The sequence below is a fragment of the Acanthaster planci genome, linkage group LG05 (genome assembly GCF_054643075.1).
Source record: "Acanthaster planci isolate LZ-2023a linkage group LG05, COTS_SCS, whole genome shotgun sequence".
In the NCBI taxonomy this organism is placed as follows: Eukaryota; Metazoa; Echinodermata; class Asteroidea; order Valvatida; family Acanthasteridae; genus Acanthaster; species Acanthaster planci.
The window spans coordinates 3,677,684-3,705,352 of record NC_141781.1 but is presented as its reverse complement, the minus strand read 5'-3'; the positions used below and the strand labels follow the sequence as shown (position 1 = coordinate 3,705,352).

Here is a 27,669-nt window from a genome sequence, read left to right as displayed (position 1 = left end):
TGAGTTTTCATTTTCCCTTTTATTTCCATTCATTAAATTAATATAAGTTATTTATGTCCACGGAAGGTCACTCGAATGCAATCTTGAAGCCCCTCGCCATATATTTCAAGTTGAAATATCAATGTCTACACTTCTCCGAGTCGAAAAATAGACCGTTCGGGTACCGATTTCTTCCAAATATCACTCAGACGCGAGTTGGTATTCTCTTTTTGCCCGCCTAAACCTGTCTATTCTACCAATCTTCAAGTTCATGGGCCACCGCACAAAATACCCTATTTCGTAGAAAATTAGAGTGCATACAAATTGTGATTTGGCCCACGCCAGCAGTTTTCGGCCAATTAACTTACTGACCTGTATCCTTAAGGACGTATAATTCATTTTACTTTGTTAATTTGATTGTTAATCCCCGTCAGTAGTGAAATTATGAACTATTTATAAAAAATTAGGCATACAAAAATGGGGTTAAAAAAATATGTTGAAATGGATTTCAGAAGGATGCTGGGCCAAGGTCGCAGGGGAGCAAAGGGGCGAAAAAAAGTCGCAAAAGAAATACTCTATCAAGAATAAAATAAAAAACACAACAAATATAATACATGGACAAATGACCCAGTTGAAACAGGCAAGAGATAGGGAAACCGAAATCAATCAATCAATAATGACATAAGTGCGTCTTATTTCCTGAGGCTGATTTTTCAAAACGGTGATGGCCTTCACGACTGTTTTCTAGGATCATCTCAGGGCCGGTAGAAAAAAACCATCAAAAGTCACTGTTAACCCACTGAACTTGAAAGGAAGATGAAAAAAGCTTTAATTTGATGTCTGTCTGGAACACGGGAAAAATTTGTGTTCTCCCCCCCCCCTTTTTTTAAATTCCGGTTGCCTCTTGGCAGCTTCTTTACTCCTTCGCAACATTGTCCACAACCCTGATATGCTGCCCTCAACGACGATTTTTAGAGACGACTTTTATAATGATCCAACCAGGAAAATAAAGGCCTAAATTTTTTTTTATTTTTGGGTAAGTACGCTTTCAGTTACATTATAAACCTAATAATGACAGAAAGTGTCCTTCATCGTTGAACTACAGCTTCTAAAGGGAGTATTCCACAGATGGTGAAGATGTGCCGAAATTAGGACCGATTATAGAGCTTGTTGTATAAATCAAACATTTTGCACCCCTGGTTTCTAACTTACCTGGGTGATTTTGTTCACATTAAACCTACAACTTGTGAGCTTATTTTGCATAGACGCAAGTGGCTGGTGGTACATTCAAACCTGAGCTCAGAGTTTGAGTATTATATTTGCGGTACGTTAGGAGACTGCAGGATGAAAAAAAAGGACGTGGCCAACACTTGTAAAAGTAAAACGAGTATTGTCCTAGAGTCTTGAACTTTCTGTGAAATTCTGAGTATTTTGTGGTCTGTGAACTTGAAGATTTATAGGAAAAAAAGGTAGAGGCTGGCAACAGGAATGTCAGCGTGTGTCTGAGTGAACGTTCTATTTTGCAATGGAGTGTAGACAATAATTTTCCAAAAAGTGGTAGGCTTTACGGCCGTTTTTTTCAGAGATGATCCTTTGCAGATAAGAAAATCATAAAAGTCATCAGAGAAGCCATTAAAAATTGGAAAGAAGATGAGGAAATGAGCTTGAATTTTATTTGTGTCTTGAACACCTGAGAAACTTGTGAGTATGTTTCGTTTTTTTTTTTTGATGGGGGGTATTTATCACTGTTGTCCATGGGAATTTTTAATGGTCTGCAGCCCTAAGCATCACCAGCTGGCGCAATCTCCGGGTCGATTTGTATTGTTTCTCTTACCGCGGATAACCGCGTATACATGTACAGTATATCATGACTACAGTTACTGCATAGAGAACCGCCACAGACATAAAATACCTATCGCCACTGTCCGCTGTTCTTAAATAGCGACCTCTTTAGACAGTGAACGTCCACTTCAAGTTGCGGATTGATATGAGACTTAATAGTTAATTAAGAAACGTTGAAAACTAATCTCATTTCAACATAAGAGAAATCGTATCCAAATGTCAATCGTTTCGAAAATTCACCGTGAATATGAATCATTGTCCAGGTGATCCAAAACTCTAAGTAACAGACTAGTGGGCACAGTTTCTGAGGTATTATACAGGCGCAGTTAGGGCGTGATTGGGGTGTGATTCGTCCTGTTGATTTCCAACGTGATATCGACATGCATGAACGATTTCTCGTGCGCCCAGATTACATGCATGGACGGATGTCACTACACGGGGCGCGCTGAAATTGTACACAAATGGATGACTAAAGTGGAGATTACGAAGAATTTGCTGCCATAAAAAATGTGCATCGCCAAAGAGTTACACGTGTGAACACCATTTTGCTTTTTATTGCTACTGGAAAATTAAGAGAATCTCAACGAAAGTCTTGAACGTAAGTGAGTTAACAAATTTTGACTTTTTTTGTAATAATGTGATTATCATGTTCAAGAATCGGCAGCGGTCGGTCATGGTACCGTTAATGATAGACCAGCAAAAGGGGTTGGGTAGAGAGCCCGGTGCAGTGCCGGTGGCACTTGAATTGTATCAGAGACCAGCTGCATGTACTTGTACATTTGTACCGACTACTTAATCAGGAATGCACTTGGCTAGACTTGAGCGTCCTGAAATGTAAATTGGGTCCCATTTAGGCTACTTCAAGATTTGAATAAATTTAATTACATGGAATTCATTAATCAAAAGTCCCTCTACATGCTTTAACTTAGGTCTAAGTTGCCTCATGACTGGTAACAATTCATATAAATTATGTTCATGGCATACGAGTACGGAGTTGGTCTATACATGGAGGAATAAAACAGACTAGGTATACTAGGCCTTGACCCTAAAGTGGTACATGTACATGTACTATAGCATGACTAGTCCGGTGTGTGTGTCAGTCATTTACATGATGTATGTATGTGTAACATGTTCTGTATGTAAGCTCTACACTACATTTTTCACAATGTGGTCAACACACGGAGTAACCTGCCTGAGAAAATCGCCCAGTCTTCCATCTGTACATCCATCAATTCTTTCAAAAATAACAGCAGAGTATTTACTCCAAGTCCAACATGTCCAAGCACTTCTGTCATGACTGTACTGATAATAAAAAGAAAGAAGAAAATGTTACATCCTGACTCCACTTTTCTCATCATATATCAAGTCAGTCCTTACAGAAATGCTGGAAAGACACAAATTGGGGACTGAGAAACATAACCGATGTTGTTGGGAAATAAATGTACTTAGAAAATTCTTTTCACTCCCCGTAGACTTTGTACACAACCGCTGAAGTGGAGTCAGGATGCAACATTTTTTCCCACAAGAAATTCTTTCATCAACTAGAAAATATTTCATTGCTATGAAAAGAGGCCTTTTCTTTAAGTTGCCCAGATCTTCCCAAATCCTCCAAAATCCTTGTACAGGTGGAGGATTTGGGTGGTTTGAAGCTGTGTGGCAAAATGTGGCTGATTTTAGCAGATTTACATGTAGTGTGTCAAGGTCTTGGTTTGGACCTTGTCACGTGAAATCAGCTGTGTTCCTTGAGATTCACACTGCCTCAACACTGACAGTTACCCAGTAGTACTGCTAGACGATTAGATTGAATACAGTGTATGGTCATCCACACCTTCAAGGAATACATGTACATTCATTTACACATGATTTGGGAGGATTGGGGTTACATCAAAATTTGTGATGGAGGTACGGTAGTTTGAAAATTGTTCATGATTGAGTTTGCATCCTAGCAGTGTAGAAGAATGATGCCATTGGGATTCAACAGGTCTTGCAAGGTGGTGATTGTATGTAAAGGTGATGTAATGGGTCCTATTGCAAGCTACATGTGCATATGCATATACCTGTAGATTCCAACAAAACCACTCACGGATGTATCCTACCACTGGTAATTTCATAACAGCCTTCCTATTCCACAAACATCACTCATAAGAAAAAAAATTGAACACATATACTGGCTTGTCCACATGAAGTTCACATTTCTGTGATAACTAGTTTGACAAGTTTGTAAGGTTTAGTCAGTAAGAAACATGAAGTACATGTACATTGTGTAATTTCCTAGAAAACATGCTAGTATGCACTGGATATGTTGCTGAATGCTGTTTTGGAAAAACCGAGACTGAATGCTGTTATAAATAGCACAGCGTGGGAAACCCCCAACTACAGAATGTAGCTGGTACTTGCATAGATATTTAACGTTAAGCGTTATCATTATGAAGTGTTAACTACATGTACATGTACACATTTAGTCTGGAGTACATGTACATGTAACTTCAACGCGGGGTCTTGGACCCTCATTGTATTCATTGCCCTTATTTTGAACAAGGTACATCAAACAGTAATTTTGCACAAGTATGGACTCACTTGGACCATCGTTTTTTTTTTTTCAGCATTGGAGAGGAGCGTGATACGTTTTTAAAGTTCGGGCAAAATAAATTTACACACATGTGTACGTGTACAATGGAATAAATAATAACCTATTTTGGTTTTACATTCGCCATTCATGTTACATGTTTACAAGACAGACCGACAACCTAAATATTTTCTGACTGTCATTTTTGTCTTTTTGGACAAAACCATCGGGAGCAATTTACTCAAAAACCTGGGCACAGTTTCCAAGCTGGGAGTTTTCAAGTTGGAACTAAGGAAAGAGAAGTTGTGCGTGTACACTGTAGTTATGGAAACTGCAAATTTAGATGATCGCTGTTCGTTTTTGAGTCAGTCAATGCTGGAGAGAGACAAATTTATCCATTACTAATCACTGCCACCAGTTCTGGAAGGTGTGGTGTGCATTGTACACAAATGTACCTGTACGCGCATTCTTACATACATGTATATGTATGTACTCTAGACACAACATTTCTAATGTGTGTGGGGGTGCTTTATTCACACAGTATATAAATTTCCATTGCTGCTCTGCTGCTGTGTTAATTGTTATTGTGTAGGTGTTTTGAGTGCAGTACATGTACCTGCAGATTTGTTCCATAAACAATACCCTAAACCACCTGTGGCTATTTCTGCTATCTCTCCTCTGAAAAGTTTAAGACCTTAGAATGAACAGGCTGGTTAAGTGTTTTCCTTGGGGCATTTTAGAAGTAAGGCAGCGGCCCACAGCGGCCTTTTCAAGCAAGCCGTGGTTCGTTCTGCATCAAACCAATGCAGAACTGAATGCCAATGAAAGATGATAAATGCTGCATGATCTATTTTTTATTTTAAGCTACTTGTACAGAAATCCTAAAACCCTTTGAGGACTGAAATTTCAGGTCCTCTGACTTGTTAAGATAGAAGCTATTAGAAGTATTTTTGTTTTCTTTGTGAAGAGTGAACACATTGACAATTCCTTGTGTGTGCAGCATTCGGAGCTGATAGTACGGTCCGTTTACACAATGCCGTGTGCTGTTCATGACAGTTTTGTACTATGCTTCATTACTGAGATAAAATCTCGCTTAGCTGGAAAGCTGTTTGTCTATTGTTGACATCATGTGACAAAGAGTTGGCATCACCCTCAGTGCAGTTGATTGATGCATCGTGCATTATTGATGAGGGCAGTCTATGGTACTACAGAGTGACTCATCAAATTTTGACTGGCCTTTGACCTTTCTCCATAAGCTTTAATTACTTGTCCATGTACATGTAGGGTACCGGTATGGTTGACATTAAAAAATCAATTGAACACACAGACAGAGATGTGAATACATGTACGTGTAATCCTTGTGATATGCAGACTCCACAGACTCCTTCATTAGCATAGCACTTGGCGTAAAGCATGTGTCAGCCCAGACAGATGTCAGTAGATGACTACATTGCATTGGGAACAAAAGAATTGGAATTCTTTCTCTGTCTAGCTTTTTCCGGTTAAGCCTTTTGTGTTTGAGCATCTGTTGGTTGTGTTTTTGTCCATGCCTATACAGGTACATGTATGTACACTGTACATGGACATGTACTTGTATCATAGGCAGTTTAATTTTGAAATACTGAGGGGCCTCAGTGAGGGGGGAGGGGATATGAGTACCGTTACTTTGTCATGACTTGAATTTCAAATGAGGCCTGTAAAATTAATTACCCTTAATAATATACTTGCCAGAATTGAATCTCTACCGGGTATGTTCAGGTAGTAGGCCTACCGTACATTGTATATGTACATGCTCTGATTTGATAAATTTCATTACTGTATTAAATGTTACATACATGCACAAGCCTTGCCTCGATTCCTTATAGCCCCTATTGTTGGCTCTGTACAGTATGAATGTGCCATTTGGTCTTGGTACAGTTTTGGCAGAATCAGAAAGCAATAACATTCTAGCAATTCAACTGGTACGCTTAATGTGTTACTGGCCAGCTACATACATGTACATGTATTGGCCTTGTATCGTAGACCAACTATACACCATATCCATATCGTAGACTGGCATACACCATATCTATATCGTAGACTGGCATACACCATATCCATATCGTAGACTGGCATACACCATATCTATATCGTAGACTGGCATACACCATATCTATATCGTAGACTGGCATACACCATATCCATATCGTAGACTGGCATACACCATATCCATATCGTAGACTGGCATACACCATATCTATATCGTAGACTGGCATACACCATATCCATATCGTAGACTGGCATACACCATATCCATATCGTAGACTGGCATACACCATATCTATATCGTAGACTGGCATACACCATATCTATACCGTAGACTGGCATACACCATATCTATACCGTAGACTGGCATACACCATATCCATATCGTTGACTGGTATACTTGTAGCTGTGGTTCTGTGCACAGGTGATGCAATCCCCAGTCAGACAATAAAAACACATGTTGATGGTATGTGCTCACATACTGTATGTCTGCACTAGTGATGGCAAATGCCTGGGAACCGTCCTAGCCATGCAGGTGCATAACCGTTATCGGCATTGCAGGTGACCCTGTTATTTACCGACCTACAAACCCCCCCCCCCCCAAGGTAATCTCCCTAGGGTCAGGGCAATTGTGCATGTGAATGAAAACCTTGGTTCTAGTTTCCAGACCCTGAACTCTAAAGTATTGGAAAATTTCAGTATATAAAAAAATGCTTTGGTACACCCATTTACCATACTGTGCAGGCACTGTAGGAACCTTCCCTGAGCCCTAACTTTGTACATGTAGTTCATGTTGGAATGACTTGGCTCTGTGTGTACAGTACAGGTGGCTTCCGGACTCCTGAAAGTCTCGTGGAACCTGACAGTGAACTTCAAAAGATACCAAAAGGCTGGAGGTCAAAATCAGTCCAAAATTTGTTAACAAATTTCTGAAACATTCTCCAAATATGTGGTTAGCACTCTAGGACTGGGTACTGGTATGGTACCTGTATATAAATACTGAAAATTTTGTTTGATTGTAGTAGCGAAATTTCATTTAATTCTGTTACCTACGGTAAATATGATTACATTGCACAGTCTTGTAGATCTGTCTCCAATGAATGCACTTTGTTGCAATGATGTTGTTGCTCCGATAAGCTAAAAATGCATTACTTGTCTCTGAAGATTTTTTGAGATAATCAGCAATTCCATATAAATCATAAAAGAAACTATTTCCCTGTCTCACACCCGGTTTATTTTTATTTCTTACGTACACGTACAAGTATTGGTAAGTATTAAATGATTCAATGCGAAACAGGTGGGAATTCCCACATACATGTACATGTATATGTGTATTTGTGTTGTAGGGTGTGTATTTTGCAGTTGATTGATTGATCTGTTGCACAGAATTCTTACCTAACCTGAAAAGAATAGAAAAAAAAATGACATTGATCTGTTTGCTGTGAATCAGGGACTACCCAGAATACATGTCACCAGGCATGACGTGGGGAATAATTGTGCACTGGTATGGTCTCCCGCACCATTGCTTGCGTGGGCGCATCTTCAGTAATGCATAGCCTTCATTAGCAAAAGGGGACCTTGAATTAGGGCAGACCGCTGAGCTTGATGGGGACTTTGGATAGTGTGAAGACTTATAAATGAGTTGTATGAGTGACCTTGGCGTATATGAGTGACCTCAGAAATGGGTCGTTGTCTGCAGTATTGTATACAGCAAACGTGTTGTGCTCGTGTATTTGCATACGCTTTACAGTACCTGCACATGTAAGTACTGTACATATTGTATATGTACATGTACATACACATGTATGAGTATACATGTATTGTACAAGTTTACATGTACAGGTATATATGTACATACATGTATAATGTAGGTAGAGAGATCCTCCACTAGTTTGGATGTATGTTTTGGTTAGAAAGCAAATGTATATGTGCCTGTGTGTGAGTCGCTGTATTTTGGAATCAAATCCAAACAAAAATTTAGCACACCAATAATTCCCTCTTATCCATCTTTGAACTCATTTTAAAATTTGTATTGATGTTAAAAATGCATGACTGTTTATGTACCGGTACAAGTACCGGTAGGTACGTGTATGCTGTTATTGTTGGAATGCCTGGGTCACCAGGAAATTTGCAGACCCTCATAAAAAAAGTGGTAAAAATTCTTCCACTCCAACAGAGCATACATACATGTAAACCTTGCAATGCTAAGGTTGCTATTTCTTGACAGTCAAGTACATACATACGTATTGCTTTGTTATTACCCACTATCAGTGTGCTTTATTGACTTGGGCATGTTTTGACCTACCATTCAGAAATTGTTTTTGATGTTGTAACTGTGAACAGAATGAAATTCCACTGCTTTAGGGGAAGAAGACACATTACCAAAATCCTCGGCCAGTGATCAACAACTGAAACAATTAGCCTACAGTGTGACCCTGTGACTGTCATTGCCTGCCCCTTATCATAATTTAATGAGGTCAGAGTTTCAAAGATCATTTTAAAAATCAGTTTGTAAATTTATACTATATAAAAAAATCTCTGTGATCAGATTTACAGGTTTTGACCGAGATCTTAATTTGAACTTCTAAAAGAACGTTATACAGAACTGAATCATACATGTGGAATCTTCATCATCTTTCATTTACACACTCTTGCTTGATGTTCATGACTTGCGTGCGTACTTTACAGCATCTCAGACATGAGCGGTCTTGGAAAAGAAGAAAGTGTAATTTGTACTCATTCTGTGGAGAAGGCTCTGTTCCAGGGTGCTTTAGCTGTCAGAGTGCCTGTAATAAGCCTGGAGACCCAGGGTCCTATCTTGATGGCCAGCGATAGGCCTAATATTTGATGCATCAGTTCCCCCAGAGGTAACCTGACACCTGCGATGGTGCTTTGTACACTCCTGAAGCTGCAGTGGCTGCCCTGGTGGGTATTGTTGGCTCTGCACTTCATAGGGGCAATTGTAATATGAACAATTAGTAGAAATCTCCAATTCATGTACACGTGCACTTGTACACGTATATGTACCGGTACATTGTACCTACTGTATGGGAATACGCATCTTGTAATTTTCAGTCTGTTTAGGGTACGGTATTTGCCTCTGTGTGGCTGGCGTGGTACTCAGTACATATCATTATTCAGCACTCAGCTCTTGCCTACCGGTATTCCAGGGACTACTGTTATGCATAATAAATGTACATATACCGATACGTCCATGATTTCCCTGAAGCCATACGAGTACTTTGTAGCCTGCGTGGAATTGACAAGCTGGGTGTGCGCACTGGATACCAAAGCAGTACCAACATTGTATTAATGCATGTAATGCTTTCATGTGCGTGTACATGCATGCATGTGCAGACTTGTCATTTTATAGTGCTTCAAGTGTTGAGCTTGGATTTGATGATGTCCGTCTACTGAGAGAGGACTGCATTGCATGGAAACACTACATTTATGAAAACTGATATACAAACATGTACATTGTACACGTAGTGGGTACCAGACCAGTACCGGTACATTGTAATGAGATGGGTTAACGGTATTATGTACTGTGCATGTATACATGTAGTCAGAGTCTCCGTCTGTCTCAAAAGACAATGGACCTGCGCCTGAAAAAGTCAGTTTGTCTTGGACTCTTGGAGCAGTGCCGGCTATGGCTGAAAAGTCCAATTCTATGGTGTTTTCACAAATAGAAAGAGATTTGCTCACATTTACTATACATGTACTGTGCGGTACATTGTGTATCATTGAAGAGTTGTTGCATGTACTGGTACATGTACACGTGACATCTGAATCATGCATTCATTTTTACATGTAGTAGCCATTTATCTTTGGCAGACATTTGAATAGAGAACACTATTCCCATTTTGGCCTCTCATTAAATAAAAATCTGCTTAGGTAGATACATGTACACGTAACAGTACCATAAACGTACAATATTATGACAGTTTGTACGAATTCACATTAACATACATGGACTGTGTGAAATTTATCCAGGCATACATATTGGGCAGTTATTTTTGTACAGGGCAGGTTCACGTACGGGGCATGTACTGCTACAGGAAAGCATGGCATGTGTGCTTGCCATTTGGCGAAATCTACCGGTACTTTTACGGTATCTTTTGTTGGCTCATTTTAGCTGGAAGACTACCGGTATCAATGAGAATTACTAGTTATTGCCAGAGGCCTGGAGCCAGCGTGACTCACTGCTAAAGTGAAATTGCTGGTTCAGGGGTCCTTTTTGTGGAGCCTAAGCTTGCAGACACGTTTGTACAATGTAGAATGCATGTATTGTATAAATATACGTGCATGTACATGTATGGTACATGTACATGTTACCTGCTCACCGTTGATATTGCCTGGATATGTACAGACATGCATACCTTGTACAGCACGCTGATTTGGCCCATGTGGTTTGCCGGCAGGCAGCTTTTATAAGACGTGAATAATTGATCAAAAGGGAAACTTAGAACCTTGCACTACGATTCACATGCATTACCATCGCTGTCATTCACCTTGCAGCACACACACCAATGATTGAATGTACATGTATATTAATAACTGTGAATGGACTAAAAAGACCTGGACAAATGTCTCTTACATGCTTGCACCGTATGTACAGTACTTGTACATGTACATGTAGTTGGATAATGTAACATACGCTGTGTACATGAATTATGCACAAACTGTACTCGTGTTCCGGTAGGTGCACAAGGATGGATGTACGTGTATGGTGGCACCTACATGAACCTTGTGTTCCACCCTCTGTGGGAATTCCTGAGCCTTGCTGCAAAAATTTTCTCCCCGAGTGTCAGAGTCTTTTGTGGACCTTTGGAAAGGCGGTGACTGTATTGTGTACTTACAACACCCCAGGAGCCCCCAGCAATGCAGAGTGGGTGAATTCTATCACACCCTGGTGTGGTCAGTGAAATTTGGTCGATTGTTCAACACTTTGAGTCACGAAACTCATACAAGAACGCTCTTTTGAAGTGGCATAAAAGGGGGCTCTTTGAGAAAGGATTGAGGGAAGGGGGGTTGAGGGCTGTTCCTAGAAGGGCTAGGGTTGCAGTTGTTATTGATCTCTCATTGCCATCTGATTGAATCCACAAAATAATCCAGTATTTTATCGGGGATCATTCCCATTGTCCACACACACCCAGCAAATAATAAAGTGTGAAGCTGCAAGGCTGTCTGGGGGCAGTGATGGTTTGTGAGATGGCTAACACATTACAAACGTACAATGTGCCCTGTACATGTACATGCACACGTACGGTATGTACATGTACATGTATGCATATAAATGCATGCCTGTGAGGACAGAGTGAATGAGCTGGAATTCACAATTGGATCACAGTTGAGTGGATTTTCCGAGAATTTTCTCTAAGAAGGCCTGCGTATGCACAGAGTTTATGCCAGGAGATCATTGTAAACAGCTAGCACATTCACAATACTGTCAATTCGAATTGGTTGGGTTCCTTGCAGTCTACCGTCCATGTAGCTGGAAGTTGGGAGAAAAACTATCCAAGTAATGCTTTTCTTCATTGTGTCATGCATTTCTGAGCTGAACTTCCCAGTTGTACATCCTATTGTACATGTACATAAACACTTGCAGATATCTACTGGCACCTGTAGGCACATGGGTGATGTTGTGTGGAACATGTACGTGTGTATTTGTATCCGATGAATGTACATGTACATGTACTTGGTACATGTATGTGTACGGTACCGGTATGTACATGTAGGCCTACATTTATTAGCGTTACAACCAACATGTAGGACTGTCAGACATCTGTCGTGTTGACTCAGCAACGTTTACTTTCCCAAAGTGTGAGTGACAAGCCAGTTAATTAAAGAAAAAAATGCCAGTTTAGTACGGCTTTTCAAAAGGCAATCCTTTGGTTTTCTTTGAATTTCAGCAGTGATTGATGGTACTGCTGCATGTATTGAAGTTATTTTCACTGTATGGAATTTAATTTTTTAGAGAGATCGTGCTTAGCGTTGACGCGGTTTTTAAGGAGGATTTACCTATGGAAGCCTTCTCTGGATAGAGTTGGCTCAAAACACATGCGAGTGGTCTAGCCCTGTGCTTTTGTGTGTCTATGAGGTCTCATGGGTTTGCTCAAAAGTGGTTTGGTTTTTCTCTGAAAAATCTTTTGACAACGTACATGTACCGTAAATGTTCATACTGCCTTCAGTGTTCAACAGTGTTTTTCAAAAGTTAAGTCCAATGTACCAGAACGTCGCAGACATATTACACGTCCTCCATTCAGGTAAGGTGGGGTGTCTTACGAGAATCTTGAGATCTTGCATGAATCCAGCAGAAGGATTCAAGGGTCATTCACACACACCTCCTGGATAAAGGAATGGTGCTCCATGTACGGTACAAATATCTGCAACATTCTGTATACTACTGCACGTACATGTACATACATTAAGAACTATAGAACTCACAAAAATGTTTTGTTATCATTCCTGAAAAATGTTTATAGACTTTTACAGTAAAAATGTATTGTTTAATCAACAGCTGTTTTTGTTATATGGTACATGTATATGTACATTGTTACCATTGGTTCATACTTACATGTATATGTACATGCAGATTAATGTACATTAACATGTGTAAGGCAAACACCAAATGGTCTACATGTACGTATGAAATACTGGACCGTGCTGGACCCTTCTTGTACTGTGTGTATTTTAGACTTAAATGCAAATGCATGCTATGCATTCCTCTGAGCAGTATAAAAATAATGGTCTTGATTAGTTTTAATTTTCTCTTCATAGTTAATTTGAACATGCTCAGGTACCCGTACAGTGTACATGTTCATATATACATGTACATTTACATTACGGTATGATGAACACGGTACCATGGACACAACAGGCTGTCTCCGAAAAATGCACAATTCCAACATAAATTCACTGTTGAGAGGTACCGGTACCTCTATATTTATGTAACATAACCATATGTTACTCTACATGTACACGTAGAATAACATATGCTACGAGTTAAAAATGTCATCTTGTAAAAACCTGGACCAGTCAGGTGTGAAATGCACACAGGTGTGAGGTTGTGTACATTTACATCAGTGCATACTGTACAAATTGTTTATGTTAGCGTTAGGAATACTAGAAATACCCGAGACATTTAGTCATTCTGAATTTCAAGGAAAATAGGAGCTGTTTCCAACTGCCGTTTCCATCCAGAAGCTGTTTTTGACCAAAGGCTGTTTCCAAGCAGCTACTCAAATTCCTCGGTGCAAAAGTCACAATTTAATTAATCTGGCTGATCTGTAAAGTACACATACCATATTAACCTCTCACTTGGGTTGTAAAAATGCAGGCTTGCCAGTTACCACATGGTCCCTGATCTTGTGCCTTTACATGTACTTGTACATGTATGTACTGTGTATACATGTGCATATACTGTACACATACATGTACATACAAGTACACATACATATAGGTACATGTACATGTACATGCAGGGCTTCGTGCACATTTGGAAATAACTACAAGCACTGGTAGGGACATACTGCCGCTGTACGAGGATTTCTTATTTTGAAAATGTAGGTCACACTAGGTACTCATTTATCAATATCCATTTGGCTGGCTTGTGGATTGTGCAATGTATCAGAGAGTGGGTTTAAAGGGCATTCTGGCATAGTACACCATGCCGTACAAAATGTGCATCCATTCAACAGTATTGTTCAAACTACTGATGAAACAATCATAGTTGTATACACGGAATAAATATGAGCATGTGGTTATTGTCTTGAGCAATGAAACTGGAAGGCATGTCCATGTATGTACCATACAGTTGTATGCAACAGTGTGGACTGTCAAGATATTGGAGTTTTCAGGCTGACTTTATTCCAGTAAGTACATGTAAGTACATGTATTTAATTTATATGGTTCAATATACACTGTAGTTTTGTAAATCCACTTGTACGTCAGTGAATAAATGGCTACACCTTTAGCCAGTATACAGTACACACGCACATTTATTTTACTGGGGGTCGTACATGTACATGTATCACGTTCTGTCTACAGGTACATGTACATGTATGTACTAGTAAATGTTCACGCATTCACAGTGTTTTGTAGTTTTTCTTTAAAGTTTGATTTTTGTGTATTGACTTCCATGTCCATGTACAGTATGACAAATCTGCCATGCCCGACTGGGATAAATGGGATTTTGAACATGTTCTTGTCCATCTATGATGTCAGTGTACCGGTACATGTACATGTACACTGTACCTTTTTGTTCAGGGAATTCGCACGACACAAGCTGTGCTTTTTGTGGGTGCCCTGCATCTCTTGATATTTGTCGTTATTGTTTTAATCTTATTCATTACCCGACTGTACTCCATTTTGAAAGGACCGGTGCACGTATTTGAGGTATTTTCTTTCCGTCAATGTACGTGTATATACCGGTACCATGAGAGATAAAATAAAGTTTCCTAAAAATAAAGGTAAAGTTACCGGTAGATTTTGAGATACTAGTACGCTCGCATGCATCTGAGGTTGGCTGTTTACCCTCATTTTTTTACATAAAAGCTGTGTAGGCCTACACATGGACCGTATGCATACATGCAGTAACTTATAGTGTCATAACATGGCAGTGTCTCATGATGAGGAACATGTACATGTTCTGGAAATACGCACGTGTACGTCATGTACGTGTAAATAAATAAGCACTTCATCAGCTGGAAGAACACGTGTTTGGTCTACTCAAGTGCTATACTCTTCAGTAAAAAGCAAATTTCCCTTCCGGAAACACTTGGAAGGAGGTCCCTGATTCCTGAAGTTTACAACAGGCCAACAATGTACTGTGCTTGTAATTTTGTCATTCCCATCTCTTGAGGGTGGTGCACAGTTCGTAATTCCTGGCCGGAAATAACGAGGGTAAAAAATAGAATCTGCCCATTCCCTTGGGATCAGAAACCCGGGAAGTTGAGTGAGAGTGCATGCCTCTTGTGCATGCACGTTATAGCACTGGCACAGGGCTGTAAACATACACAGAAGGAACTCATCGCCTTATCTGGGGTGGAAGCATGACTGTAGAAGGCTTGCTTAATGTTGGCATTGTGCTTGGCTGTCTGGCTGGTTCATTACCAAGGTTGTCTAGGGTCAGAGGTTGGCATTATTCGCTCTGGGTTTATTTTTAAACTGCTTGTTGGTTCTACATGTCGTGACTTTGAATGTAAGCCAATGTATTCACTTATTGGTACTTCAGTCAAATGCATACAGGTACCATGTACCATGGTCTTCATTATGGAAATTTTATGTGAGGGCTGCCCCAGACTTGTGTGGAAACGGAATAAATTTTTACAAAACTTTGTTTTATACACATGGAAATAATATTACTCATCCAGGATTGTGTTTACAGTACATGTACATGTGGTATTGCTTGGCTGCTATTCTCTTCCCTGTGGACCCCGAGGGTAAAAGTCTGTGAGACATGTCTTGTGCCCACCTTTGAACCAGCTCAATCAAGTGCTCCTGAAGCTACCATAGCTTGCAGGATGTCCCTCCTCCTAATGTAACGGGGCTTTGACAAGCACTTGGCAGAGATGTGTACCCCGTAATCTGATCCCCTGTAGTTACTGATGGGAGTCTCTCATTCTACACATTTCAAGCTGAAGGCGAGGAGAAGAACAGGCCTCAGATGGTAGACTTTTTGACTTGAGGAGGCGGGTGACATCCATCATGATGTTTTGGTATGTGGCCTATGGTGGAGCTCTGTGCTCTGCTTGTATGATAATGGGTCCCACAAGATGGTAAATGTTCCCTGAAACTACATGAACATGCACATGTATGCATGTCGCTCTCTGCTGCATTCTAATGATTTGTAAGAATACATGTAAAGTCTGTACTAGCATGTACCGGTATGGTAATAATTATACAGTCCTTGCTAACGTGGTTTTCTTCAGTGCCATGCTTACAAATGTACCACATGTGCTGTGCATGTACAGTTGCATCCGAAATTAAGTGGGCGAATTGCGATTGAGTTATTTGCGTTTTAAATCGCGTTTTGCACATCATAGACAGTTTTCCAGGGTACTGGGCAGTTTTTTTGAAAATCGCAATGTAATCGCGATTTCCACTAAATCGTAACGAAAGTACGATTTGTAAGAAACCACAATGAAATCGCGATTTCCACTTAGGGCCTAGGCCTAGGCCAATCGCAGTTACATGTACATGTACTTGTACATGTACATTACCGCAGCATTTTGTTTAATGATTTCCATGTGCATTTAGTGAAAAACATCTCTTCGGGCCCTAGATGCTTTTCTTTGTAGTATACTTTTTTCAAATGTCTTGTGCAGCCACACTCACATGTACAATACATGTATATGCACCATGTCCATGTACATGGGCCAGAGTTGTAATGACTCGTGTCAGTGACTCGACTCGAGTCCAACTCGTCAATTTTTGGTGACTTGACTCAAATCCCATCAGGTGAATGACTCGACTTGAGTCTCTGCAACCAAATGACTTGACTCAAATCTCTCATGGAGACTGGACTTGAGTACAAGCTGATAAGACTTGAGTCTCAAAAACATTACAATGTAAAGCAAAATTTTAGTTGGCTACATGTACATGTACGTGTTTATTGAGAGTTGACCTGACTGTAAATGATTGTTTCATTCTGCCGTTACTTTTTAGCGTGTATGCATGTATTGATGCAACCCTTGTGTTTAACATGTTTAAGAGGCACTGGAACCAAATTGAAAACAAATTTTATTGAGCACTGTCATTGGTCAGGCTTTCGCTGATGAACAGCACTTCTAGAACAGCATTTCTCAGCACTTGTGTGAAATAAGGGTACTGATAAGAGTTGTTCAATATTATTTGTAATCATACACACCTGTACTGTACCTTACTGGTACACAGAACACTGGCAAATTATTTACAGTGTGTTGGAATGCTTGTATTTTTTAATGCTTTATCTCTGGAATGTTATGGACAGTTGGTTTTGAACAATGTTCAGTTACAACCCTTCAACTAATGGCAGGCATGTACATTGTTCAGAATTACTCATGTAGCGCAGGCCTACATGTATGAATGGGCAAAGGTATTCAGATCATATTGTACGGGACATGTTCTCCCACGTGCTGTTTTTTGGTGTGAGACCTTGAGGATGCTGTTTTCTCCTCCACATTTTTTAGGTTTACCTGTACATGTTAAATATAAATACTATGGTACTGCACCGCAGGCACACTGGTTAAAATGATGCACTTTTGAAACTTAATTAACAAATGTCGTCAGTACAGTGAAGTTGAAATTTGTCCACAAGCAGTCAGTATTTCTATAAAAAAATTACATGTACAGTCCAGTATAGGTACTGGTAAATGTACATGTACAGTATGTACAATACATGTACATGTACTAAGGTACGTGCACTATGTGTTTTAGGGTGCTTTCCTTGAAGAATTTGTATTTCTCTGGCTAGACACTGTGCATGTGTACACATGTACATGTACATGTACGTGCACAGTATTGGTACACATGGGAATAGTAGACCTCTGTGGTTCACTCATGGTTCACCTGGGTCTCACCTGCCTTGTTTACACTGGTGACCCAGCAAGCGCCCCACAGTATCCCATTTAAAAAGACTAATAGTGGAACCACAACAATAGAGTAACTCAAGCCCCTTTCTCTGAAATCTAAACGTGCTTTAAAGAGTCCAGCCAGCAGTGAGTATTCTGTATGTACCGGTACAGATGAAATAAGGTGTAATGTATTGGATGATTCATTTGGTCTTCTGACAAAACGAAGCAAGAAGAGGGGGAAAAAGAGAACAGAGCTTGTGATTTGTGTCTTGGCAAAATGGAAACTGGTTTAACTGTGACGTGTTCTGCAAGTGGAGACTCTCTCTGGTTCATCTTGGTCACGTTGGTGGTTTTGGGTCACAGGACTGCCTTCTTTTGAGGTGGGAATTTGAAATAGATTTCCTGGAATGGATACGTACAGTATAGAAATGCTATATGGGGTGCAAAGACTTGAAGACATTTGCTGCCATAATTATGCTACATTGTACTTAGACCATGGAGAAGGAGAAACGATGTACGTTCAAGTACTGTAGCCTTGCTTGTCAAGCCCAATATTCACCAAAGTCACCTTGAGTCTGACTTGTTCATTTGAAAACCTAGTGTACACTGTGTTTATGCTCAGACCACAAAAAATTGCCTTACCCGTATATCTTGAACGTAATCCTCTTTGACAAAATGTGTTACAGTGTAGTCCCAAATTGGTGTCTTTGTCGTGCCGGGTAAATACCTGGTATGTCGATTTTTGGAAAGAAAAAAAGAGTAATGTTCTTGTACCGCTAATGTAGTGTATTGTCATATTATACATGCGCGTGTAATTAAGGCACTTAAACAAAAAAGTGTACTTGCTGATGTATAACAAAAGTGTCAGATGCAACAAAAGATCTGTTGATTCCCACTGTCAGCATCTTTTTTTGTGTAAAAGGTTTGTTCGAGTGGAGTCCATACAAGCCTGGATACACACTGACAGTCCAACATGCCAACAATAATGCAATGACAAATGCGTTTAAATCCCACGTGTTGGCAGACTACCGGTTCGTGTTCAAAATGAAACGATTTAGAAATTTACAGGAATGCAAACATGGGTTTTCTGTCGGTTTTATTAAAAAACCCTGCATGCCGTGTGTTCAGTACAATACACCTGTTCAGTCAGCACGCACTTCTTTACAAACCCAACCCCATGTCCCATTGTACTTCGGAAGTACAAGTATAACTGGTAGGTCACTTGTCTAACCTTGATTTTTTTTCCCACAAGTTTTTTGGCGGGCTCTGTGGTGAAAAGACCCATGTGCAATGTGTCCTTTGTGCATTTGTACAATGTACATGTACGGTATACATGTACCGCTAATGTACAATGTAGGTCACAGTACAAAATGCTCAGACAGTGCTAGAAGACAGAGGAAACGTTTGTTTCCCCACATGTTGAACCCCAGGATCTGCAAAGCCACAAAAAAAGGAATAGGCCAGTGTCTATCCTGAAATAGACGCATGTACATCAATTCATATCCTTGAACAATTTCATTACAAAAAATGGCTACTCCACCGCCAGCACCAGAAGTACTATCTTATATGTACATGTGTATATGTACATAAGTACCAATGCTGTAATGTACATGTACATGTACATGTATACTTTTATGTACCGGTACAGTGTGTACATGTACATAAAATATACTGTACTACTGATGTGTACAATGTACATGTATGTTCTAGTAACACGACACTTTTTGTAATTGTGTCAATTCATGAAAGTTTGAAAGTACCGTAACAAGTTAAAGAATGAGATGCAATTTACCTGTAAATGGTGGCAATTTTGAGATATATGTACATGTACATGCTATGCAATACAATGAAAGTTGTTCACTGCAAATCTGTACTTGACAGTTACCAGCAAATAGTCATTGTTTTGTGTGTTTTATTTTGTATGTTTGTACAAATGTATGACAGTGATCTCACTGATAACAACGGAATTTAACACACTATAGATTGCATACGCTGTGCATGTACATGTACACTGTACAAGTACATGTTCACATGTACACTGTACAAGTACATGTTCACATGTACATGCACCAGCATGTGGTCCGTTGGTACTCATTAGTACGGTAACATGACTAATACATAATTTTCTGTGCACATGTTAAAACCCCCCCACAATATACGGGTACCAGTGAACACTGGCTAGAAGCTGCCCACATGCTACTGGTAAATCTATTATTAAGATGAAATACGCAATTAAATTGGCATTTCTGGGAGTAGAGCACACTGTGGGCATCAGTCACGATTACTGAGATAGAATGTTTGATTAAACGCTCACTCCCTAGGGCCCAATAAAACTGCCGGGAATCCCAGAAATTATTGAAGCCTGCGTTGTGCCCCAGTACCATAATATCAGCGTACAATTAGGTGTTGGTGAAGAGCAGTCGTCCTCAAGAGAGAACAGCTGCAGCTTCAGTCAGTCACAGGGGGATGAGGATTATCAGAGCTGTGTATAGAGAGAATGGCATCAGTTTCACTCTGAGGAACCACCATTTTGGTTGCAACAGATGCTAATGGCAGCTCTGAGCAGGGCTTCCTTACACTTGTCCTTTCTATCGTACCGGTACATGTAGTAATCTTCATGGGCTGACTGTCATGATGTTGATGGGCATACCGGTACATGTACACATGTATGTACATGTATGCCCATATGCCTACTGGAACATAGGTTTATCTGTAGACAATCATAATTTCAGCACCATATTAATAAAATAAAATGCCCTTAATTTTATAAACCCCCATCATTGTTATTCATTCAAGAGCATGCACATCATTTACATATACGTGTACACTACTAGTACAAAGAGGGATTGTTATTTGAAAAAAGGAGCCGTTAATTTGGTGTACACTGCACTGTGAAAATATAGCAAAAATAATAAGTGATATAGGGCTCACGCTACCCTAAATACATGTACATCACAACCCATTAGCCAGTTTTGGGATTCAGTATTCAGAATTACGGGTACATACCGGGTAGTACACATGTACAGTACATGTAAACCCATGTAGCCATGAAATAAATTAATGTGGATGTCTTAACTGATGGCCCAGTTTCTGTTTGAAGCTGCATGTGGCAGATTCTGCCTTTTCTTTTTTACATGGCATTCGATTTTGAGCAGATTTAGGGAGGTGATGTAATTATATATGTACCAGTTCATACACTGGTAAATGCAGTAAAGTTTATTGTATCACACACTGTTAGTTTGGGGTGTACACCCATTCTTGTTCTGTAGTTGTGCACTTGATATTTCACTTCTTTTGTTGGGGCCAAAAAACGTTATGGGGACACAGAAATGTTCCCACAACTTGGTCCAAATTTGCCTAACAAAAGAAATTGTCCCCTTAACGCGGTGAATGCCTGCTCCTGTACATGTTTGTACATGTACATGTACCTCGATACATGTGTACCGGTACGTGTAATCAGCTTCACATACATGTACATGTAAGGTCCAATCTCAGTGGGACTAGTGTTGCACATACATGTAAGGTCCAATCTCAGTGGGACTAGCGTTGGCTACAATCATGTGTACCCTGGAAGTGTCATCAGTCCTGCTGTGCAATCAAATCCAGAATATTTTTCCAATCTCTATGCGCCTTAACCCCCTGGGGGGTGGGAGGGAGGGGGAGAAAATCGTCCCTGATCAAACCGATCAGGCTGGAGTGAAGGTTAGCAAGGCTCTGAACCTCTGATCGAAAAAAAAAAAAAAAAAGGAAGAAAAAAAAAAAGCAGTGAACAGAATGCTGCAGCTGTCGCCCCTTCATGCCTCGCCAGTGCCATGTGCGTGCGTCACTGTCAGGCAGCCATTAAAAGTGCAGGTGCTGTCTGGCGCATGATCAAATTGCCAGAGTTTTCTTCTGGTCCGGTGATTCCGCCACGCAGGAACGGACGGGAAGTCCGGAGACTAAGAACAAACCAAAGTGCTTTGACGGGGGCTGTTTCCCCCTTCTTTTCAAACCTTTCAAATCACACTGGATGTCAAACGCCTCCCATTCACGCATAGTTTGCACAGTAATTGGAAGTGATGCTTGATGTTGTGTGAGGCTCACATGCTGTAATGGTTGATGCTGATCTCACAGATTCACCCGCTGTCTCTGTATTGGAGACACATACCGGTAGGCGCATTAAGAAAAAAAATCAACATCAAGTGCGTGTTTTGTTTTGTGGTATGAAATCCTTCATTTGCCTGTATTACTGTGCGAATAAAGTATAGCAGGATGTATTTACTTGTGCTAAGATTTTACAAGAAACCTATGCCTGTTGTGGTAACTTAAGTACATGTATGTGCATGATATAATGCATACATGTACATGTACATGTACATGTACATGTATGTGCACAGTATTCGTGTGGATGCACATGCACTGTACATGTGTTTATTGTACATGTACAGTGTGCAATGTACGAGTAATGTCTGAATGTACTTGTACATTGGCATTGTATGTGTACACTTCCCTGTGTGTAACTGTTATTGTTTAACTTACAGGACCCATTAACTACTATGTACATGTAGCACAAATATTAATGCATGAGTGCATGAATGTTACGAAACTTGCATTCTGAGTATACCGTACTTTCACATACATGTACTTGTACATGGTCTGATATTATTTTTAAAGTTCACCTCTAAGGGAAACATGTTTTCTCTGATTTTAGCTGTGCAAATAAGTATGGAAGCATCCAAATGATACGCAGTGTCATTTGTCTTCAGAGCTCAACTATAACAAGCTAAAAAAGGGTTTTTTCTGTTCATGCCAAGATGCAAATTCTGAATGTACATGTACATGTAGATTGCGTCATTCTGAGAAAACAGAGAAAACGAGGGGAACCCTCGCCCTATGCTCTAAGTTGGTAAACTCTTGTACTTGCATGCCAAGCAATGGCTACATGCATTGTTTGGCATGCACAAGGTTCATCTACTACAAACACAGGGCAAGGGTCCCATCGTTTTCTCTGTTTTCTCGGAATGACACAATCTACTTTCAGAAAAGGGCATGAACAGAAAAAAGCCCTTTTTTAGCTTGTTGTAGTTGAGCTCTGAAGACAAATGACACTGCGTTTCATTTGGATGCTTCCATATTTATTTGAACCGATAAAATAAGAGAAAACATGTTTTCCTTAGAGGTGAACTTTAAGATTCTTACATCCTGTGTTTAGTTAATCACTTCTATTCCTTGAGGTGCATGTACGTACTTTTCCCTTGCATCCTAATCTCCAAACAACCATTTTGAGAAGTTATCGTCGTAAGTTTTCTGGCTGATTGTCTCTGAAGCAAGTCCAGACTTGAAAGCCGATAATTGAGAAATTCCCGGTAATGTGTAAATTGCCGGAGAAGATAAAGCATGTCTGTTTCCTAGAGTAAGAGCCTTTTATGTCAATAACGGTACTATGATCATAATTCAGTCTTGGCCGCACATGTTTAAGTGACGTTTCAGCAAGACAGCTCAATGGTTCCTGTAGGCGGCTCAGTGGATGGTTCCCAATCTTGTTAATCAAAATGGAGACTTGTCCATCCAGCTGTCATCTGTGACTGTTCCTAATTTTGCTGTAGTGTACCGGTGTATTAATCACAGGGACGACAAATCAGTCTGCTTTGCCCGGTGGAAACATGTCCCTTTGTGCTGGTTGTAGTAAGGCAAAGGAGTTTATCGCACAGCCTTTTTAAGGGACTGAAGCATACAGGTCGATCAGGATAAATCAAATCATATTGTTGACCTCCTTTTTGTTTTAGTACTGCTTGCAAGGCTAAACCCTGCTATGATGCACTGTATTTTGTTTTCATTCGTATCATGACTTACAAGTGTCTTGTAACTTGAATACAAAATGATTACTTTGCCATTCAGTGTACATGTACATCTTTTGAAAAGTGAGTACATTATGATTTTGGTGCTTCTAAATTGACAAACACATGTACATGCACATGTACAGTAAATATACTGGTACCCATGTGTGCCGGTACATGTGCATGTATACTGTATACAGTATGTACATGTACATGTACGTACTTGTACATCTACGTACATGTATTGCAATTTTTGTTGAAAAACACAATTTATCCTTGAAATGACCTTCATCCCGATGTCGTTTATCTAAACCACATCTGAAAACAACAATTTTTAGGCCATTATGTAAACATTTCATTTTGAAGTGTTCTTTTGTACAAACATTTACAGTATGGTGTGCAGTATACATTTACGGTACATGTATAAATAAATGCACATTACGAACATCACTTCATTGTGCAGCGGTTGATGTGCAGATTGCCTTTAAACTGACTGCTTAAAACCAGCCACATTGCATCCAAAGTTGTAGTGGGGTCATCGGGTAGTACATGTACTTTATGTAGCACAGGTTGGTACATGTACCTACTTGTACATGTACATGTACTTTATGTTGCACTGGTAGGTAGCTACATGTACATGTACTTTATGTTGCACTGGTAGGTAGCTACATGTACATGTACTTTATGTTGCACTGGTAGGTACCTACATGTACATGTACTTTATGTTGCACTGGTAGGTACCTACATGTACATGTACTTTATGTTGCACTGGTAGGTACCTACATGTACATGTACTTTATGTTGCTCTGGTAGGTACCTACATATATACTGCCAACTGATTGTGGTGATTTTAACATTCAGTTCACCACAGCTATGGTACAGGTGTATGGTGTAGTAACGCACATGTACAGATTGACGAGGATGACATGTACATGTACAATGTAAGTTCTCCTGCTGTTGCAGGACTTCAGGCTTTCCTGAGCTTACAAAATGTAACATTACACTTGATGGACAGTGCATGCATATATATGTATATGTACTGGTACCAAAGTGCATGTCAAAATGGATGTTCTGACATACATGTAAATGTCAGATGTACGACATTGTCTGAGCCCTTGTACCGTTGCGTCCCTCTGCGATCAACTCCAGCAGAGTATGAAAAATTAAAATCTGATCTGGCTGTACTAATTGACAGGTTGAGTAGTCATTTTACCAAATGTAATTTCATGCTGTCATCATTTGTTCCCCCCCCAGAATCCTGTGAGAGGCAGCCAGTCATGGAGGACCACAGCGGTCCGCGAGTGGCCAACTATTTTGTGGTGGCTGGCCTGACTAAGGATTCGCGGCCACTGGAAGAGGAGATACAGAGTGAAGGGCAACGGAAGCCGTCCCGATCCTTGGCCCCAATCACCGATGTGGCCATCATCATTCGAGGTCAAGGAGAAAAGGTAGGTTGCTCTGGTGATGATCTGGAGACTGATTGCATAGCGTAGACACATATTGCTGCGCACAAGCAAAGGGCTCCTACCCCGGCTTGATGTTTTTTTGAGCCTACAAAAAATGGCCGCCACCATATTCCTTGCAATGCCGGCTGTACATGTACATGTTTGTAATTTTCCACATTTTCTCCAAGCAACATCAAGCGATATTAAACTCAATTAATTTGTGGGCCAGAACACTCCAACTGAAATTTAATTTGTGCTTCCTGGTTAAGAGACAAAAGGATTTGTATGTTGCAAATGAAACTTAATCCATCATTTACTGCTGGATACAATTGATGTACATGTACATACATTGTACGTGACACGTACATGTATAGTATGTGTACTGTATGTAGTTGTTGCATTTCTGTTAGATTTAATTTCTCCCATGGGATATTTACTGATGGGAAATCTGATTTGGGTCAGTGATGATGAATCCTTTCATTTCTCGTCCGATTCCAATTTTCTTCCCCTAATTCTTCTGTGCCCTGCAGCCCCCGCAGGGCTTCACAGTCATAGAGACGACACCCTCTGGTTTCGTCGCCGACCTCAACCATGGGAGTATCGGCAGCTCGTCCATCTTCCTGTGCTACAAGAGGGGCTTCGACAAGCTCCCCCTCACAGACATCGGGTAGGCATTGAAACTAGTGGAGTGTGTTGATGGTGCTCTTTGACTAGGATCAGATCAGCTGTCTCAAATTTACTCCTATAATTGTGCAAAGCTTTCGCATGATTTAGAGCACACACCTTGTACTTCTCAGTTGGCACGTTATAAATTGGTATCGCATTGGCTGAGTGCAGCATCAGAATGTAAACAGACATGGTCTTTCTGGCTGAAAGCCGAAAGAAGCTGAATTTTACTTATTGACTTTATGAACAAAGAGAGGAAATCCTGGAATTACATTAACCTGTTAAGAAAAGCACTGACCCATCCTAACATTAAAAGGGCACACTAATCTGTCCGGTACACGTACATGTATATATGTCCGGTACATGTACATTAGATAAGCACAGGATTACTCAAACAAAAACCTGACAGTTGTCTTGTCAGCTGTTCTTGTGTCCGGAAATCCCTGATAGCCTAGATGTTGCAATCAGGAAATTCCCTGACTAGTCAGGTCCGTTGTTTGATACCTAATTGGGAGCAGCGTAAATACGGTAGTGACTGTTACAAGCTGACTGAGCTGACCGAGCTGACCGAGCTGACCGCATGGCACGGGGATGTCCGTGCCCTAGTGCATTGCTGCTGACGTGTGGTGAGAAGTGACTCGCCGTGCCTTGTTACTCACACATCCATGTTGGTTGTCTTTGCCTTGGTTCTAGCAACAGGTCAGGATTGCTGTCCTGCCTTGCCCCAACCCACTCTTAACTTGCACAAAAATGTGCACAATCAACTAACTTGATTTTTAAAAAAATTTAGTCACATCCCCCGCACTCATATAAGTCCCATAAAAATTGAAGTTTTCTCATAGATTAAGCTACAGTATCAATGTACATGTACCGCATCTTCGTGTTGATTACGCTGTGGGTCCAGTATCAATACAGCCGTTTCACAATAGTGCGCCAGTAGGAGTTTGCAACGCGTCGGCCAATCACAATGCGCGAAAGTTGTCGACCCAATGTGTGTTTAGAAAGACTCGACAAATTTCGAGCATTGTGATTGGCCAATGCATTGCAAACTCTTGGAGGTGCCCTATTGTGAAACGGCCATAGTAAAAGAGATACCAACACAGTTAGAATTTGTATCTTTGCATCAAGCAACAGTGAAGTACCAGTACACTTCAAAAAAAGCTCTATTAACCCTAACCCCCAAGGATTGCTGGCCCTAACCTTTCCCATTCGTGGGACTTTGTGCACAGAGGCTGTTGGACTTTGTTTTTCTGAGGTATGCCAAACCCAATGCAAAAGCCTTCCAGCATTCTACCAGCATTACTGTATTATTTGAGACTGATCTCCACTGTAGCCCCATTGTACTTCATTTTACAAAGCTGTATGAGGTACATGGTAGAAATGAATTCCCTACCCTCACCTAATGCATACATATGAGTTGTATTGCATGTCCAACTTTCATCTCATACCGCTAGAAAATTAAAAAAATTCATACATATGAGTTAGCTGGAGGATGAGAGTACGTTTTCACCATGTTCTTAATACATGCCCAGCTTCTTTGCAATCCCTGAGGTTGACTATTTCTATTCCTGTCTCTCATTAATTATGGTTAGCTGTAAAATCTTCAGACAGTCTTCAAGTCTTAGTGTCCCTAAATGTCATTGCTAGCCGCATAATTGGCTGCTTTCTTTCCCCTTCAAGAAACAAGAAAAATAATCTGGTCTTTCCCTCATACATGTACATGTAGTTGCATGCACACATAATGTGCATGTTTTTCTCACTATGGGTAAAGAAAG

The 27,669-nt window shown here is 40.3% G+C and overlaps 1 protein-coding gene across 7 annotated transcripts in view; it reads left to right on the top strand.

Moving 5' to 3' along the window:
* The first annotated feature begins 2,210 nt into the window (after window positions 1-2,210).
* LOC110982955 (C-myc promoter-binding protein-like) overlaps window positions 2,211-27,669 on the top strand; it is an 84,171-nt gene continuing 58,712 nt past the window's right edge. For 2 of the 7 annotated variants that reach the window (XM_087136509.1, XM_087136515.1), the window contains exons 1-2: window positions 25,038-25,231; window positions 25,759-25,895. In XM_087136509.1, the coding sequence (XP_086992635.1) occupies window positions 25,061-25,231; window positions 25,759-25,895 (308 nt within the window). In that variant the 5' untranslated portion in view covers window positions 25,038-25,060. Of the gene's footprint in view, window positions 2,424-14,137; window positions 14,287-15,986; window positions 16,132-18,187; window positions 18,348-25,037; window positions 25,232-25,758; window positions 25,896-27,669 lie in introns of those variants that run through there. The other 5 variants (XM_087136511.1, XM_087136510.1, XM_087136512.1 and 2 more) reach the window with 5 other exon arrangements.